The sequence below is a fragment of the Canis lupus genome, chromosome 1 (genome assembly GCF_011100685.1).
Source record: "Canis lupus familiaris isolate Mischka breed German Shepherd chromosome 1, alternate assembly UU_Cfam_GSD_1.0, whole genome shotgun sequence".
In the NCBI taxonomy this organism is placed as follows: domain Eukaryota; kingdom Metazoa; phylum Chordata; class Mammalia; order Carnivora; family Canidae; genus Canis; species Canis lupus.
Genome location: NC_049222.1, coordinates 113,757,678 through 113,776,066, shown reverse-complemented (window position 1 = coordinate 113,776,066; position 18,389 = coordinate 113,757,678). Strand labels below are relative to the sequence as shown.

General features: G+C 54.0%; 2 protein-coding genes and 3 long non-coding RNA genes across 8 annotated transcripts in view; 3 read left to right on the top strand and 2 right to left on the bottom strand.

The window, feature by feature from the left end:
• Positions 1–2,710, bottom strand: part of LOC476453 (cytochrome P450 2F2-like) — a 6,552-nt gene extending 3,842 nt beyond the window's left edge. The window contains exons 1-7 of one of the 2 annotated variants that reach the window (XM_038528824.1): positions 2,513–2,708; positions 1,796–1,958; positions 1,312–1,461; positions 872–1,032; positions 593–769; positions 366–507; positions 76–263 (exon numbers count right to left, since the gene is read on the bottom strand). In XM_038528824.1, coding sequence (XP_038384752.1) covers positions 76–263; positions 366–507; positions 593–769; positions 872–1,032; positions 1,312–1,461; positions 1,796–1,958; positions 2,513–2,695 — 1,164 coding nt within the window. In that variant the 5' untranslated portion in view covers positions 2,696–2,708. Of the gene's footprint in view, positions 1–75; positions 264–365; positions 508–592; positions 770–871; positions 1,033–1,311; positions 1,462–1,795; positions 1,959–2,512 lie in introns of both variants that reach the window. The other variant, XM_038528825.1, reaches the window with a different exon arrangement.
• Positions 1–7,161, top strand: part of LOC119867775 — a 7,779-nt gene extending 618 nt beyond the window's left edge. For both annotated transcript variants that reach the window (XR_005354624.1, XR_005354623.1), the window contains 4 exons: positions 33–192; positions 348–2,684; positions 3,183–3,217; positions 7,105–7,161. This is a non-coding gene — a long non-coding RNA (uncharacterized LOC119867775). The remainder of the gene's footprint in view (positions 1–32; positions 193–347; positions 2,685–3,182; positions 3,218–7,104) is intronic.
• On the bottom strand, positions 5,877–18,389 carry CYP2F1 (cytochrome P450 family 2 subfamily F member 1). The gene is made up of 10 exons (XM_038528826.1): positions 18,250–18,389; positions 17,072–17,263; positions 16,815–16,977; positions 13,962–14,111; positions 10,964–11,124; positions 10,440–10,616; positions 9,874–10,015; positions 8,832–9,019; positions 8,091–8,232; positions 5,877–6,467 (listed from the first exon to the last, which is right to left on the bottom strand). Exons 2-10 carry the CDS (start codon positions 17,240–17,242, stop codon positions 6,286–6,288), a joined length of 1,476 nt encoding a protein of 491 aa, XP_038384754.1. The 5' UTR covers positions 17,243–17,263; positions 18,250–18,389; the 3' UTR covers positions 5,877–6,285.
• LOC119867810 lies at positions 7,275–11,617 on the top strand. Of its 2 annotated transcripts, XR_005354627.1 has the most exons (3): positions 7,275–9,025; positions 10,337–10,579; positions 10,910–11,617. It is a non-coding gene; the product is annotated as an uncharacterized LOC119867810 (long non-coding RNA). The 2 variants fall into 2 exon arrangements; XR_005354626.1 differs by lacking the exon at positions 7,275–9,025 and having other exon boundaries at positions 9,681–10,579.
• LOC119867815 lies at positions 11,988–14,608 on the top strand. The gene is made up of 2 exons (XR_005354628.1): positions 11,988–13,922; positions 14,045–14,608. It is a non-coding gene; the product is annotated as an uncharacterized LOC119867815 (long non-coding RNA).

Genomic DNA, 18,389 nt, shown 5'->3' with positions numbered 1-18,389 from the left:
CACATGCTCAGAGCTGACAATTTCAATTATAGGTGCTCCCCAGCCCCCCGCAGAATCCCCATGCTGAGTAGGCACCTTGGGCAGGAAGTAGCCATGCAGGTGGGTGTCACGCGTGAGGGCACGTGGCAGCCCCAATGGCAGCACACTGATGAAGCGCTGAATCTCATGCAGCACGGCGTTGGTGTAGGGCAGGTGCTCACGGTCCCCCAGCCTTGGGGTGCGCGACTGACCTACCACAGCATCCAGCTCGGCCTGCACTTTGGCTGGGGTGGGCAGAGGGTGTGAGCTGGGTGGGCCCTGGCCCCCAGCCACCCCCAAACGCCAGCCCCCTCACCCCTTAACCGCAGGCTTTCCAGCTCACCGACCTGCCACCTCTGGGTACTTAAGCAGAATGAGGAGCCCGTAGCGCAGAGTGGTGCTCGTGGTCTCTGTGCCACCGAAGAAAAGGTTGTGCGTCGTCATTACCAGCGTCTCTTCCTGGAAATGGCTCTCAGGGTCATTCTGCTCCTGTGGACAGAGATGGGTGCTGTGGCATGCCGGGCTCCTCCTGGTGGGCAGCATGGGTAGAGTTTAGGGTCGCAGGGGCCTGAACCTTATCCATCTGATCGAGGAAACAGTCGATGAAATCGCGGGGCTTCCCAGGCTGTCGCGTCTGCTGGTGCCGCTGGATTTGCTCAGAGATGAAGACACGAAGTTCCGTGAAGTTTTGAAAGATTCGGTGGTGTGGGCCCGGGAGCCAGTCAAGGAGGGTGGGGAAAACGTTGTACATCTAGGGGGACACGACCTAATGATCCAAGGTCTGTAGGTCTATGTACTCTGGGTTTGGCATAGGTCGGGCACAGGAGGGAGGGCCTGGGGCTAGCCCTCTCACCTCGCCCCATCTGGAACTCATGATGCGGAAGTTGTCATTGAAGAGGTCCAGGAGTCTCTGGAACTCTGGGTCCTCATAGCCATAGCGGTTCCCAAAGACCACGGAACAGATAACGTTAGATACAGCATTACCTAGTAGCCGCCGGGGGTCGAACGGTGCTCCTGGGGGTGGGAACAGCACGGGATCTTAACGCTGTGGTTTGGCAAATGCCAAGAAAGCAAATACCTCCCTGTGCCCCGCGCCCCAACTCCCCACTTATTAAGATTTGAAAGATTTTATTTTTAAGTGATCTCTATACCAAGCCTGGGGCTCGAACCTACAATCCTGATGGGAGAGTCGCTTGCTCCACTGACTGAACCAGCCAGGCGCCCCACCCTGCCCCTTCTTGATCATTGGCCACATCCACAAAAGTCCCCACTCCTTTTCCGACCAGGCCGCACCAGTGGTGGCTTGAAATTCGCCAAGCAGACAAGCCGCCTCCTCCAGGATGCGCTCCTCTATGGTCCGCGTTCCCAGTCCGAACTCCTTAAGTGCTCCCAGAGCAAAATTGCGCAGCGTCCGCCAGCGCAGCCCGTTGGAAAACACGATGCCTGGGGGTGGGGCAGGGGAGGGGCGGGCCGCGGGGTGGGCCACGCCCCATCCGGGAAGCGTCCAGTTGGGGGGCCGGCTTCCTCGCAACCCCTCTACTGCTTTCCAGACTCGTTGGTTGCAACCCCAGCCTTCGCGGCCCTACCCGCACCTCGGCCTCACCCCTGCAGGTCTCCTTCCGCTCCCACCCCAATTCGGCCCCTACGCTTTAGCTCCGCCCCGCCTCTCGCTCTTTGCCCTCATTGGCCGCCTCATTAGGCCCCGCCCCTCCCGGCCCCGCCCCTTATCTCTCGAGCTGGGTGGTCCCGGCCAGCGCTTCCGCCGCCTGGGACTCACCGTTTCCGTGAGTGAAGCGCTCGAAGACCGCCATGGCCCCGCGGCCGGAGAAGGCGTCCGCCTGCAGCACTAGTGCGTCCCGCAGCGCCGAGTAGCCGCACAGCACCACTGCAGGGCGCGGGCCCAGCCGCACGGTGAACACTGGGCCCCAGCGGCCAGAGAGCTACGCGGAGCCGGGGCTCAGCGCTGCGGGTCGGGGCTCCCGACCTCCCTCTGCAGCCCGGAGCCCCGACCCCAGCTCCCTCAGTACTGGCGGAGGAGAGATCAGATCCCCACTTCCTCCCTCCCTCCCTCCCTCCTTCCTCTGCAGGAGTCCAGGCTCCCAGCTCCCTCTTCTCTCGGGATCTAAACACCAGGTCCCGAGCCCTCCGCACCCTCAGAACTAGGCGTCTGGGCCCTCGGTACTCTCCTCTCCACTGAACCAGGGGAGCGGACCCGACTTCCCACTCTAGGCTCCTCCTCCCTCAGGACCCGGGAGCGGGGGCGCGGGATGGGGCGGGAGGGAGGGATCCCAGGGCCATTCCGCCAGGCCCACTGTCCTCTCCTCTCTCAAGCAGATGTCCAGGCTCCCAGCTTCCACCTCTAGCCTACTTCCCTGGGACACAGGCCTCCAGACCCCTCCACCCTCCTCAGAACTCATGGGGTCAGAGCCCTCAGCTCTCTTCATTCAGAGAACCAGGAGTTCCAGACCCCTCCCCCCAAAAAAATCAGGGCTACCTCCATGAGCGCACGGTCCAGGCGTCGAGACTCCAGCTGCAGCAAGTTCCCAAGCAGTGGGAGAGGCGTCGGCCCCGGGGGTAGGGCCCCCTGAGTCCGAGTGCCCTGGGCACCCCAACTCCGCCTGGCTAGGGCCAGCAGCAGGAGCAGCAGCAGCAGCAGCAGCAGCGCGGTGAACATCATGACCTCTATCTTCCCTGCCTGCCCTCTTTGCCTTTATTTGATTCCCTTTGGGTCCTTGGGTGGAGCAGGGCGGATACTGGGAGTGGGAGAGGTGGGTGTCGCCAGGCTGCTCATTTTGCAGATTCCCCAACCCAAGGTCTCCACCCAGTCCCCCAGCTCTGTCACTCTTGTGCCAGGCTCAGCCTGCCCTATTTTTTAAAAAAATGTATATTTTATTTAAATTCAATTTGCCAACATATATAACACGCAGGGTTCATCTCATTACGTGCCCCCTTTAGTGCCCGTCACCCAGTCACCCCATCCCCCCCACCTCCCCTTCTGCAACTTTGTGTTTCCTAGAGTTAGAAGTCTCTCGTGGTTTGTCTTCCTCTTTAATTTTTCCCCATTTTTTCCCCCTTAAGGTCCCTTTCACCATTTCTTATATTCCACATATGAGTGAAACTGTATACTAATTGTCTTTCTCCAATTGACTTATTTCATTCTGCAGAACACCCTCCAGTTCCGGCCACCTTGAAGTAAATGGTAGGTATTCATCCTTTCTGATTCAGTCTGCCCCATTTGGCGTCGTTGTTGCACTAGTATCTCCATGTCAATACACCTGACCAACAGGTGCACCCTACTGAGCCTTTGGGTCCTTTGCATCCATCATCCTTGGCCTGTAGGTGTGCATTTATGAATCCCCTGGCCACCTTCGGGCCTGTGACACCCTGAATGCTGTACTCTATACTTTTGATTCCTAAACACATTCCTCACTTCCAGTTACACTTCAGAAACACTCCTGTGCCCTGTGTTCGTGATTCCTGGTGGCTCTTGCCTGAGCCCTTGTCACTTTCATGCCCCTGCCCTTGGAACCGTGTATGCTGTACCCGTAAAGTGCTCAGGAAGGCGGCCCACCCTCCTGCAGGCCCCTGCCTGGCCGGATCCAGCCTTCCGCCAGGTGCCTGGCACAGGGCCCAGACCTGGGAAGAGGGTAGGGGCTGCACAGCTTCTAGGGAATGGCCTTGTCCCTGGGAGTGTCTCTCAGGGTCTCTATCTTTATTTCATCTTTCAGTGTCTTCCTCTGTGTTTCTTTGTTCATTTCTCTCTCTCTGTCTCTTTTTAAAAATATTTTATTTATTTATTCATGAGAGACACACAGAGAGGCAGAGACATAGGCAGAGGGAGAAGCAGGCGCCACGCAGGAAGCCCGATGTAGGACTCAATCCCAGGACCCCAGGATCATGCCCTGAGTCAAAGGCAAACACGCAATCTTTGAGCCACCCAGGCGTCCCCCCCACTTTTTTTTTAAGATTTGTATTTATTTACTTGACAGCGCAGGCTGGCAGAGGGGCAGAGGGAGTGGGAGAAATAGACTGCCTGCTGAGCAGAGAGCCTGACGGGCTTGATCCCAGGATCCTGGGATCATGACTTGAGCCGAAGGCAGATGCTCAAACAACTGAGCCACCCAGGAGTCCCTAGTTGTTTTTTAAAAAATGATTCATGTATTTATTTGAGAGGGAGAAAAAGTACGTGCCTGTGAGCAAGGGGATGGGGAGAAGGAGGTGCAGAGGGAAGAGGGGGAAGCAGAGGCACCCCCACCCCCCACCCCCAGCTGAGCAGGGAGCACCCAGCAGGGCTCGATCCCAGGACCTCAACATCATGACCTGAGCTGAAGGTAGACACTTAACAGACTGAACCACCCAGGCGCCCCTGTCTCTCCCTTCTTGTCAGTGCCTCCTTGTCTCTCTATCTCACTCCCAGTTTTTAGTCTTCGGGATCTCTCCTGTCTCTCTCCTTTTTTTTTTTTTTTTTTTGTACTTCCATGTATTCCCGTTTGCTGTCTCTTCATTGTTCTTCCTCGGGCCCTCTGAATCTCTCCCTCTCTCTCTCCACCCCTGCAGCCCTGCAATGGCCCCGGGAGCAGACTCTGGTTGGCCTGTGGTGGGAACAGCATGGGGATTAAGGAGCCAACGCCTGGCGTGGGGACCGCCTATAAGTCTCAGCAGAGCATGTCCCAGCTTCTGGATGGCCTGGGGGAGACCCTGTTTAGGGCAGGATCACGCAGGCCGCCTCCGCCCATGGCTGGGAGGCCACCACTGCTCTGCCTGACTCTGGCTCCATAGAACTTAAGACGCCTATTCGTCTATTCACCTGTTTGTTGAGAAAAGCTGTCAGCAGGATGTCAGGCTGACAAGCCCAGCCCCAGGTTGGGAGGCCCTGTGCCTGGGACTGCTTTCCGCACCCCAAAGGGAGTGCGAGACAAAGGAATAGTCTTCCATCTTCTAGTGCCTTACTTCTCTCCATTCATCGTTCTTCCTCTTTGGCCTTCTCTGGCCATTTCTGTTTCTTTCTTTGTCTCTCCTTTCTCTTTTGTCTCCCCATTTCTCCGTCCCTGTACCCCTTTGCTTTCCTCTGCACCTCTGACTTGTGAGGTGGACGGGGGCAGTGTCGGAGTCTGCATTCTGTTCCCAACCTTGCCCTGCTCCCCCTGCCCTGCTCCTGGCTGGCTCTTGGCCAAGTCCTTTCAGCCCTCTGAGTTTCTAAACGTGTGTAATGCTGCTTTGTCTTATAGGGAGCTTTATTCTTTTTTAATTTCTATTTTTCTAATTTTATGTATTTATTCATGAGAGACACAGGCAGAGACATAGGCTGAGGGAGAAGCAGACTCGCCATGGGAGCCCAATATGGAACTTGATCCCAGGACTGTGGGATCATGATCTGAGCCAAAGGCAGACACCCAGCCAGAGCCATCCAGGTGTTCCTTATAAGGAGCTTTAAATGGGGGGTGTTTGGAGTGAATGGGAAGCGCTGTGCATTAGTGTTATTTCTCAGTCTCTGTGGCTGTCTCCCAGCTGTCACATTCTCTCTGCTTCCATCTCCATCTTTGCACAGCACCCTGCGTCTATTGCAGACCTATTCTGTCTACCTCTGGGCTTTTTCTCTGCTTCTCTGTCATCAGGCCCTCACAGCCCTTACCCCAGGAAACAATGTCTCCCAATTTCTAGCCACTCTAGAGGTTGGGAGTAAGACTGATCAGGTACAGTGACTCCTTTCTCTGCAGCCAGACATCCCTTCTCCTGATCCGGGGTGTGTGTGTGTGTCCTCCTCCCTGTCATTCAGCCCAGGCAGGTTTGAATCTTTTTTTTTTTAATTTTTAAAAATATTTTATTTATTCATGAGAGACACAGAAAACAGAGGCAGAGACACAGGCAGAGGGAGAAGCAGGCTCCATGCAGGGACCCCGATGTGGGACTTGATCCCGGGACCCCTGGACCACGACCTGAGCCGAAGGCAGACGCTCAACCACTGAGCCGCCCAGGCGTCCTAGGTTTGAATCTTTTATAAAGACACTTTATTAGAAAATGATACAAATAGCCCCCCCCCCCCCAAAGGGCGCCCAGTAGAACGAGGCAAGCTCTCCTCCTTTCCCCTTGCGTTTCTCCGCTTCTGGGGGCGCAGAGCAGGTCAAGATGGGGGATGGAGCATGACGGGGGGCGGCAGGCACGGGTGCGGGGAAGCGGTGTGTGCGCGAGAGGGGCGGGGGCACAGAGTAACGGGCCGGGGGACCCAGCGCCGCACTAGGCGGGCCTCCCCGGGAAGGGCGGCGGGGGTCAGCGCGTGCGCAGGCGCAGCTGGAAAGGCCGCGGGAGGTTGCCGAGCCCGGAGCTGAGCGGCGTCAGGTCGATGTCCTCGGGCGCCCCCAGCGGCTGCAGCGAGAAGCTCTGCAGGATGGCGGTGAGGTAGAGGAAGAGCTCCATGCGCGCCAGCGACTCGCCCAGGCACAGCCGGCGACCTGCGGGGGCGTGGGAGGGTGCGGAGGAGCGGCCACGTAAAGATGGGGTGAGCGGCTCCAGTCCCGGACTCTCGGAAAAAACTGATTGGGTCACAGAGCCACTCCTCTAAAGGTCTGGGAAAGATGCTTAAGTAAATCCTCCAAGGAGGGTCTGGCCCATACAAGGACAAGTTCATGGGTTCGAATTGCAGCTCTGTCGTTACTAGTTCTGTGATCTTGGGCAAGCCAGTTTCCGAGTATTTAAAATGGGGATGGGGACGCCTGGGTGGCTCAGCGGTTGAGCGTCTGCCTTTGGCTCAGGGCGTGATCTTGGAGACCCAGGCTCGAGTCCCACATTCGGGCTCCCTGCATGGAGCCTGCTTCTTCCCTCTGCCTGTGTCTCTGCCTCTATCTCTCTCTCTGTGTGACTCTCATGAATAAATAAATAAATGACATCTTAAAAATAAAAATAAGATGGGGATGATGGGCAGCCCGGGTGGTTCAGCGGTTTAGCGCCACCTTCAGCCCAGAGTGTGATCCTGGAGACCTGGGATCGAGTCCCACGTTGGGCTCCCTACATGGAGCCTGCTTCTCCCTCTGCCTCTCTCTCTTTCTGTGTCTCTCATGAACAAATGAAATCTTTTTTTTTTTTTTAAAGATTTTGTTTATTCATGAGAGACACAGGGAAAGAGAGAGGCAGAGACACAGGCAGAGAGAGAAGCAGGCTCCATGCAGGGAGCCCTACGTGGGACTCGATGCCAGGTCGCCAGGATCAGGCCCCGGGCTGAAGGCGGCGCTAAACCACTGAGCCACCCGGGCTGCCCCACAAATAAAATCTTTTTAAAAAAATAAAATGGGGATGATGAAAAATAAAATTTAAAAAATGGAGATGATAGTAGTGCCTTAGTAATTGTGAATGGTACATACAGGTAAAGAAATGAGAATATGATGCTATGTAGGTCATACTGCGTGTCAAATGTTAGTCTAGGCACTATATTGATAGTCATTAATTTAATCCTAATTCCAAGAGGTGGGCCTTATCATTCTCCATTTTATAGATGTGGAAGTTGAGGCTCATAGAGGTGAAGTAACATATTCAAGGCCGTTATAGCTAGGAGATGACAGAGCTAGGGTCTGGCTGGAAAACCCAAACTCTTAGCCACTAATAGCTCTAATAGCTCTTCTTAAAAGTAGCGCCTGGAGCACAGTAGGCAGTAAGGTAAGTGGCTTATTATCTCCCCACCCCACCCCCGCCTCCCGCCTTTTAAAATTTCTGCCCCTGGGTTAAACAGGAACGATTTTTTTTTTCCCAGCGGGATCAAGACCACAGGCATGGAAAACTAGAACTGCTCACCTGCGCCACCCAGTGGGGAGACTGATGGTGACCACTTCCAAGTTGAATTTTTCTTTTTTCCAATTTGAATTAACATCCTGCCTCCCCACCTCCCTCCGTAAGGATTTTAGCCATTATCTATCAGTCTATATAGGAGCAGAGATGAGAGGGAGAACAAATGTCTCCGCACACCCAAAGCTGAGGATTCGGTGGGATGAAGAAGCGAGAGGGTTTGGACAGTGGAATTAGGACTGAGGAATGCAGATAGGAATGGGGCCCCAAAGACCCTGACTTGTCGCCATGGCTCTCACCAGCTGAGAAAGGCATGAAGGCTGGGCTCTTCTTGAAAGACTGATTGGCATCCAGAAAATGCTCGGGGTTGAATTCCTGGGGCGTCAGGAACTGGTTGGGGTCATAGTGGACTGTGTTAAGAAGGGTGATGATATCTGTGCCCTGTGTGGGTGGGGAGGCAGGATCAGTACGGTAGAAGATCTAGGAGATTCTCAAGCTGAAATCTCCACCCCACAGGGCTGGAGGTCCCAGGGACTTGATAATGAATGGGGCGTGGAGCATAGGACTCCAGCGGGGATTCAGGAAACGTGTGTCCCTGTCTGGGGTCCCAAGTGATGGGTGCTGGAAGCTGTGTTGACAGGGATGGGAGCTACCTCTCTTGTCAGAGCAGATTTGGGGTTTCTGGGAATAGGGAGTGTTCTTTCAGAACAGTGTTTAGGCACAGGGGTTCCCCAGGATGAAGTCTTGGGGATGCTGGAGAGAGATCCTGGGAAGTGGAACTGTCATGAGGAAGGGGTCTGGGGTTCAGGTCAGGATCCAGTCCATTATAGTACTGAATAGGGTCCTGGGAAGGGGCTGCGGTTCTGGATTTAAGAGCCTCAGATGTTTGTTGCTAGGGGCTTGGGATGCCGATCACTAAGGCCCGGGGTACTGATTGCTAGGGCCGGGGATCCTCCTTGCTAGAGACGCGCATGCCATTCGCCAGTCTGGGATGCCTCTTCCTAGTGCCCCAGACGTCCGTTGCCAGGTGCCCAGCACACCTTGGGTAGCAGGAAGCCGCGAAAGGGTGTGTCCCGAATGACGCGGTGCGGCAAGTTCATGGGGATGACGTCGGCGAAGCGCTGCACCTCGTGGATCACCGCATCCGTGTAAGGCATGGCCGCTCGGTCCTCCAGCGCCGGCAGCCGCGCGCGTCCCACCACGCGGTCGATCTCCTCCTGGACGCGGGCTGCAGGTGGAGGAGGGACGGGGCAGCGCAGTCAAGGGCACCCAAGGGCTCGACTGGGCTGGGGAGAGGCATGTGTGGGCGGGGGTCCAGCCAGCGCTTCCCAGTAGGGGCGCCGCCGCTGAGATGCCCGTGATGGTTAGCGGAAGCCTCGAAGGGAAGGGTTGGTTTGAGAGACGTAGGTGAGGGCGAAAATTTGGTTGGTGCAAGGGCTCCTAGGGGCAGGTTGTGCTGGGGGTGGGGGGCCTAGGGGCTGCCTGGTGTCAGGTCCCGGATGGGGCTGCGGGGGAAGCTGAAGGACCAGGTGGGATGGAGGGTGGGTCGAGTGCGTGGGCTTGCGAAAGCCCCGGGAGACTGGGGGTGATGCAGGCGGCGTGAACTCCGATAGACCGTGCCGAAGGCCAGGGTTCCACGATCCGCCCACAGGCTGGGTTTGGGGAGCTGGGGTCCCAGACCATGCTGTGTGGGCGGTGGTCAGGCTGACGGTTCCTGGCTGGCCCTGCGGCGGAGGCTCGGGCCCAGGCTCCAGCCGACTGTGAGATCGGGGCTCGAGGCTGGATGCGTGCTGTGTGGACCCGGTCAGAGGTGGGCCGCAAAGCAAGACCACGAGGGCGGGGTGCGGGTTCCCCCAGGCTGTGCGGGCCACGGGGCGGGGGGGGGGATGGGGTCGGCCTTCGTGTGGGCTTGGGAGTTTGGCTGGGGGTCTCAGGCTACCCAGGAGGCCTGGGCTAAGTGGCATGCGGGGCGGGGCCGTGCTCTTTGGTTGTGGGCAGGGCTTAGAGGTAGGTGAGTGCCAAGCAGGTGTGCCCCGCGGCGCTGGGTGCAGGATCTCCGGGTCAGGCTTGGGGCGCGCGCACCTTGCACTTTCGGGTACTTCATGAGCACAAGGAAGGCGTGGCGCAGCGTGGTGCCCACGGTCTCGGTGCCACCGAAGATCAGGTTATGTGTGGTCATCAGCAGGGTATCCATGTGGAAGTGGCTGTGCGGGTCCTGCTTCTCCTGCGGGGGGAGAGGAGTGGGGATCTGAGCCCTGAGAGATCCCGCCCGGATGCTGACCCCAGGCTCGGAGTCTGTGCGACCCGCTTTCCACAGCCCTGCACGACACCTGCTGGGTCTCACTTCAGTCCCTCCTTGGTTTAACTTTCTTTCCTCGGGGAGGCTGGGGAGCGCGGAAGGGCTGGGTAGAGACACTCTTAGCCGCAAGGCCCACAATTAACAGATCCTTAAGGACTTCTTAATGAGCTGTTAATTGGCAGTGGCCCCCAGTGGCTCCGGGGCTCCATCCCGGCAGAGCTAAGTGTTTCAACTTCACTCCCCAAGATGCAGGGAGATCATTCTCAAACCTGCTCAGCTCGGGATCCGCGTTGGTTTGAGGAGGGGGCAGCAGGTCAGACCAGAGACGACACTTCCAGGCCAGGCTTACTTGTGCCATTTTGTTGAGGAAACAATCAATGAAGTCCCGGGGACAGCGGGGATCGAGGGAGTCCTGGTGGTCGCGGACGCTGCGGGCGATGAGGTCTTTCATGCACCCAAAGTTCTGGAAAAGGCGCCGGTGTGGCCCAGGTATCCAGTCCAGGAGGCTCGGAAAGATGTTGTACAACTGGGGATGAAGGAGAGTGGGAGGGGTTTGGGGGATCAGGCAAGGGGTGTGTGTGCGTGTGGCTGCCAGTGAGGTCAGGTGGAGCAGGTAGGCACGGGCGGGATCTTGTGGGTCAGCTGGGTTCCGGAGAGACCGAGGTGGGACGCGGGCTCTGGGCGTCTACCGGCAACGTGGTGGGGAGACCGAGCTTGGCAGGACCCGGTGGTGCGGCGCGGGGGGCGGAGCCAGACGGGAAGGGGCGGGGCCAGACAGTCCATCACATCGTCTCCCAGCCCCTGTTTCCTCTTTCCCAGGACAAGATGAACCCCAACCCCCAACTCCGTCCCGCCAGAGCTAGGCCTCCTGACCTCTCCCCAGGGGCCGCTCATGATTTGGAAGTTGTCATTAATGAGGCGGATAATGGTGAGCAGACGCTCATCATCGTAGTCAAAGCGGCTGCCGAAGATCACCGAGCAGATGATGTTGGACACGGAGCGGCTGAGCACAAACGTGGGGTCGAAGGGCTTGCCTGAGAGCGAGGGGCAGAGTGGGTCAGAGGGTGCATTGGGCAACACACCAGACCCCGTGCGGCAACAGCGCTAGAGGGCACAACACCCTGCCCAACAATGACAGTGTGACTTGCAGCACAGATGGTCACGGCCATCTAACATCTAACACCCCAGGTGCTACTGCATGTTAGATGTACTTGGCAACACGCCAGGCAGGACAGAACCCACAACATCCTGTCCTGGTGGACAACACCACTGAACAACAGAACAGACTGTTCTTTACTGTAGGACACACAGCACACACCAAACAATGTGCACGCAACATACAACACAATATAATATCCCATCAGCGCCTGATAACACTACAACCTCACCCAGTAATGGCACAGCAACACAACATCTAACACCCAATGATCTGAAGACTGAACAGACCACAGAAAATAACAAGTTAGCCATTATAACGACAGCTTGGGCCAGGAAACTGAGTCTGGAATTAGAGAGACGTAGTTTGGATTTTGGCTTGGCCTCTCAGTCTCACTGTGGACCTGATGAACTGACTTCCCTTCTCTGAGCCTCATTTTTCCTGTCTGTAAAGTGGGCTTGATGACAGTCTTCTCGTGGAGCTGTTATAAGGCGTCAGGGAAAGTGTGGCTGGCTCGGATACCTGGGTGGCTTAGTGGTTGAGCATCTGCCTTCGGCTCAGGTGGTGGTGATCCCAGGGTCCTGGGATCGAGTCCTGCATCAGGCTCCCCATGGGGAGCCTGCTTCTCCCTCTGCCTGCCTCTGCCTCTCTGTGTCTCTCACGAATAAATAAATAAAATCTTTTTTTTAAATAAAATATTTTAAAAAGAGAGAGAAAAGAAAGAAAAGAAAAGGAAAGAAAGAAAGAAAGAAAGAAAGAAAGAAAGAAAGAAAGAAAAGAAAGAAAGAAAAAGAAAGTAGTTGGCTAAGGGCCTGGCTCATCCAGAGCCTGTATAAATCAGGGTGGTGTGGTAGACTGAATAATGCCCCCCCCCCCAATATCCTTGTCCTCAACTCCAAGGACCTGTGAACACGTGATTAAGTTAAGGATTTTGAGATGGGGAAATTATTATTCGAGTGGGCCTAATATAATCACAAGGGAGGCAGAAGAGTCTGAGTAACGAAAGGTGATGTGATGGAGAGAAGGAGAGAAGAGAGGGAGAGATTTTGGAAGATGCTATGTTGCTGGCTTTGAAGATGGAGGAAGGGACCACGAGGCAGGGATGCAGAGAGCCTCTTAGAGCCTGGAAAAAGCAAGGAAATGGATTCTCCCCTAGATCTTCCAGAAGGAGCCAGCCCTACCAACCATTTTAGTTTTATGGACTTCTAGAACTATATGAGAATAAATCTGTGTTGCTTTAAGTCAGTAAGTTTGTAGCTTTTTTTTAAAAATAGCAGTCATTGGAAACTAACTTAGGCAGTCATTATTCCTTTATTTATTTATTATTTTAAGATTTTATTTATTTATTCATGAGAGACCCAGAGAGGGAGAGATTGAGAGGCAGAGACACAGGCAAAGGGAGAAGCAAGCTCCATGCAGGGAGCCCAACGTGGGACTCGATCCCGGGTCTCCAGGATCAGGCCCTGGGCTGAAGGCAGCGCTAAACCACTGAGCCACCTGGGCTGCCCTATTCCTTTATTTATATTGTATCATTTAATCCTGCAGCATCACTGGCCACATTTTCTCCCCCACCGTCCCAAAGCCAGCAAGATTTGGAGATCAGGGTAGAGAGCTGTTTACCTCTCTGCTTCAGTTTCTTCTCCTGTAAATTGGGGTTTATAAGAGGATCTCCTTCTTAGGTTTGGGTGATTGTTCAAGGAGGTAGTATGCACAAAGTCCTTAGAACAATGCTGGCATATGGTAGGCACCATGTAAGTGTTGGCTATATTCATTTTTTAAAGTAAGCTCCAAGCCCAGCATGGAGCCCAATGTGGGGCTTGAGCTCATGACCCTGAGATCAAGATCTGAGCTGAGGTCAAGAGTTGGATGCTTAATCAAGTGGGCCTCAGGTTCATTGCTTGTAATAACTTCCCAGGATTTTGGGGGGAGGTGACATGTGTTCATACATATGAAGAGTTTAGTATAGTGCCTGGTATCTAGGAAGCGCTCAGTAAATGGGCATTAGTGTGTTGAGGGTGGACCTTAGTGTCAGTAAGACACAGGTTTAAATCTTGGCTCCTCCACTGGCTAGTTTTATTATTTCAAGCCAGTTAGTTGACCTCTCTGTGCCTCAGTTTCCTTATCTGGAAAAAGGATCGCTCAGAGGCTTTAGGGGGTTATGCATGTAAGTGTGCTTAACACAGGGCCCCACAAGTGTGCATTCTCAAGAGTGTCATCATCATCATCATCACCACCACCCACCACAATGATACACACTGCATTCAAAATACCACACAGAGGGGGCACCTGAGTGGCTCAGTGGGTTAACTGGTGGACTCTGGGTTTCCACTCAGGTCAGGTCATGATCTCAGGGTAGTGAGATCGAGCCGCGGGGTAGATTGCCACACTCAATAGGGAGTCCGTTTGAAGATTCTCTCCCTTTGCACCTCCCTGCCCACTCTCCCCCCACCCTCTTCATGATAAATAAATCTTTAAACCAGAATACTTTGCAGAGACAGCACAGCAGAGCGGCTACCATATAACCTATCCTGTCACTATACATCAAGGAACACAGCACCTGAAACCGATCCACCTGCAGGGGTCACCACTCTTATTGCGCGCCAAGTGAGGAGCCTCCAGGAGTTTTGAGTTCATGCCTACGCTATCTGGCAGTCCTGACCACTGAGGAGGATGGATGTGAGTTAGGGGTATCCTACTATGTTCGGGGACCCCAACCTTCAGTTTTCCTTAGCTCTGCCAGCAGGAAGCTGCCTTCCTCCAGGATCCGCTCCTCAATGCTTCTCTTCCCCATCCCGAAGTTCCTCAGAATCTGGACGGAGAACCTCCTCAGGACTTTCCACCGGTCCCCGTTGGAGAAGGCGATCCCTGGGGAGAAAGGGAGGGGCCAACTCAACTGATGACTTGTCCCCAAGACTACTGCCATCCGAGTCTCCTTTCCTGGTGACTGCTGGGAGAGAGGCTGAGAATTTGGAATCAACCCCCTATGTCCACCCTGGGAAGTCCTACCTAACCCTCCAGCCTGGGTCAAGTGCCACCTCTGAGCTTCCAGAGGGTCCTGGGCTTCCTCACCATGGTCCTGATCACTCTGCCTCTGTTTCCTTCATCACAGACCTGATCTTTCTGAACTATCACCATCTAGCCATGGGGCTATCTCCTTCCATAAGCTGTGAAGGTGGGGGTGAGAATGGAGGGAGGAAGGGGGTGTCTTGGTCATCACTGTGTCCCTAGCATTGTCCACAGTGTAGGGCTTACCACACTGGAGGTGCTGGTGGTGATTGCTTAAAAATTAATGAAAGCACAAATAAGGGAGAAAAACAAGGGAAATAAACACTGAGGCATTGGGACCTCATTCAGGAACAAGACAGATCCTCTTCGCTTCTTTCCCTGGACTCAGGGTCTTTGCACAGGCTGGTCCTTCTTCCAGAACACTCTTCACTCTTTGCTCCTGACTAGTGATCTTCATCTTTTAGGTCTCAACTTAGAGGTCCCTTTCTCCAGAAGGCTCTTGCTGGCTCTCCCTCCCTGGCTGGCTCAGGTGCTTCCTCTGGGCTCCCACAGTTCCCCTGGCATCCCGCATTCCACTGTATGTGCCATAGTCTGGCGGTGGGGCTAACAGTAGGATAAGGTCTCTGATGTGTTTGTTTCTGATTGTCCTGGAGCAAGCAGAGAACTAGATGCTAAAGAAGAAAAAACCTCAGTGATTGTCTTGGATTGCCTGTATTATCTCATTGATTTGTAACAACTTTCTCATGCTAGCGGACTCAGGGTCAGAGAGGGGAAGCCACTTATCCAAAGCTACACAACCAGTAAGCAGCAGAACCCTGTTGTTTCTTATCCTCTGTGGTATGTATTGAATTAGATGGTAGTTATTTTTAGTAACAGGTAACATATGTATCCAGATGTCCTCTGTGTGAAAGTAGCAAGGTGACTTTCTCAAATGCTCTGTGTCCACCTCCTTGCATTTGGTGTACCTGGACAGGTGAGGTCATAAGGTCAAGTCCAGGAAGGGGACATGAAGGTGGAAAGTGTATTCAATACACAATAGGTGGATTTTTGTTTTTAACCAGAGCTCTTTACTTCCAAATCCTGGAGCAGCTGGGACCCATCTAGTGAAGGGGACGGGGGAGCCCTAGGTCTTCTTTAGGGGGAGAAGAATAGTCCAAGGTACAAGTCTCCAGGATCTCCTTTCCAATCAGAGAAACGTTCTGTCAACTTACTCTTTCTTTATCTCCTTTGTCATTTATTGGTCCCTGTCACATGGCTTTCTTTGAATAAAAGATTAATGTTAAAAAAAGAAAGAGGGGATCCCTGGGTGGCTCAGCTCAGTTTAGTGCCTGCCTTTGGCCCAGGGCGTGATCCTGGAGTCTCAGGATCAGGTCCCACATCGGGCTCCCTGCATGGAGCCTGCTTCTCCCTCTGCCTGTGTCTCTGCCTCTCTCTCTCTCTCTCTCTCTCTTTCTTTCTCTCTCTCTGTCTCTCATGAGTAAATAAATAAAGAAAACCCACAAGACAAGGTGATTTCCAAACCTAAGGAGGACAGGATATTGAGATAGAAGAGGTTTGGGGTTGATATGAGTTGCTGGATGGGTGGATCTGGGTTTGGATCAGGAAAGGGGTGACAATGGGGGATGAGAGGTGATTATGGGACTCATGATAAACTGAGTGAGGTTGCTGATGGGAATGGAGTTGTGTAGATTGGGAAGCAATGGTAGATGGGGTGGAGATAGAGCTTGGGCTTGGGTAGATATGTGCCAGGGTTGGTTTTGGTGATGGTAGTTTGGGGTTGAAAATGCAACTGGGAACTGAAAACTTCAATAGGTGATGAAGATAGAATATAGGGCTGCAGAGAAAAGTGATGGTGGAGTTCAGTTTGAAGGGTTAGGATGGGATTGATAACAGATTTTAATGTGGGTACTGGGAGAGGGTTCATAATGGGAATGGAGGGAGGGAGATGAATCAGTGTTGCAGATAAAGATGAAATTGAAGATGGAATGGGGAACATGGAGGTAGGGTTGATGAGGACCGGGTTGAGGTGGGCAACGTGGGCTGGGCCAGATAATTTGGCCACTTGACTGAGATGGAAATTTGATCATGTGGTTAGGCTGGAGGTAGGGATTGGAATGAGAATGGGATTGGAGTTGGATGGGGATGGGGATGGGGATTGATATAGAAGTGCATTTCAGGGACGCCTGGGTGGCTCAGCATTTGGGTGGTTGCTTTTGGCTCAGGTTGTGATCCCGGGATCCGGGATTGAGTCCTGCATTGGGCTCCCCACAGGGAGCCGGCTTCTCCCTCTGCCTGTGTCTCTGCCTCTCTCATGAATAAACAAATAAATCTTAAAAAAAAAAAAAAAAGAAGAAGTGCATTTCAAGATGGTGGTGGGATGTGGGGATGGAGAAGGTGGAACAGACAGACTCTAGACTAGCGCTGTCTGGCTCCACCCAGCTGGTGTCATCGGTGAGACCAATAGCCCTGAGTATCACTAAAATTGGGAGGACATTCTCCTACCCTTGTCCCTTCCCTCAGTGTAGAATGAGTTGGGGTGGAGAAGATGGGGAGCAGGCTTACCATTGCCCTTAGTGAAGTTGAAAAAGACAGGGTAGTCACCACGGCCACTAAAATCCTCCCCTTGGTCCACAAGGGCCTCCTTCACGGCTTGGTACCCACTGAGGACCACCACGCGTCTCGGCCCCAGGTGCACTGTGTACACTGAGCCATACTCCTTGCTCAGCTGGGGGTAGGAAGACAGACGTCACAGGGGTGTTTGGGGCCCTGAGACCCCTCCCCCAGTTCCTCCCTCCTCTTCCAAGCCTAGATCCTTGCACCTTGGTGAGAGAGGTCAGCATGTCTTGGGAGCGAAGCTGCAGCAGGTTTCCCAGGAATGGGAGGGGTCTGGGGCCTGGGGGCAGCTGGCTCTTGCCCCTTGAATTGAGGATCAGGAACAGAAAGGCGAGAGCCAGGAGCCCGAGCAAGATGGCTGTGCTCACACCATCCATGGTGAAAGCAGCTGCAGGTATCTGGGGGTGGGGCAGAAGAGGAGAGGGTAGGATTAGGGAGAGAGTGAGACCCCCTCACTCCACATCTCCTGGGACTTGCCTTCCCCAGGCCCTAGAAGTGATGGCAGGCAAAGAGAAGAAAGGAGGTAGAGAGAGGTAGGGATGGAGAAAGGCCAGGGGATGAGGGAAGGGAAGTGGGGAGGTGGGGAGGGAGAGAGGGAGCGCGCACAGAGACAATAGAGGTAGAGACAGTCAAAATACAGAGAGATTGACAGCAAGAGAGACAGCAACAGAACGGAGACAGACTGAGAGACAGAGCGAGACACATGGAGATAATGAGGGATACAGGGAAAACCAAGTGAGTTATCTGAGTATCTATAGATGTCTGCCAACCATCTAGCTATCTGCCTGCCTATCATCATCTATCATCTATCATGAGACCGAAACTTATGCAGAGACAGTGATAAGAGATATAGACACACAGGGGGCAGAGACAGACAAATGAAAACACAAAGCTAGAGAAAGAAGAGGGAGATAGAGAGACACACACTTCCCGGGAGACATAAAGACAGACACGGAAAGAGAAAGGACAGGAAAGAGAGACAGAGCTATACTGAGACTGAAGGGGAGAAAGTGACAGAAAAGGGAGATGCACAGATAGACAGACAGACAGGCACATGGAACATTAGACAGAGACGCACAGAGACAGAGAAAGAGGCAGAAGCAGAAGCGGAGGGAAAAGAATCGGAGTCCAGAGAGACATACCACCTGCTGGGTAAAGCACAGTCCCTGGAAGTGCCGGTGCTCAGCCCCGCTGAGAGCTCTAAAACGTGGCAGATGAACGAACAGAGAGCCAGGAAAAAACCCGGAAAGACAGGCCCAGAGACCTCGAGACCCCTCGGAAGAGGTGATAGGGAAGATCCCGGCCAGTCTTAGCGACAGAGATGAAGCCGGTGACCCCTCTCTTGAGAGCCATCCTCCTCTGTGACCTACACCAGGTCCTTTACCTGCTGAATTTTGGGGGGCAGCTGAGGTGTGATCTGCTCCAGATCTGTGCCCTGCAGCTCTGGGTATGCCTAGGGGGTGGGGGCTGCTCTTAAATCATCTCTGTCCACACCCCTTGTCCCCCGCCCCTAGGTTTTCCAGT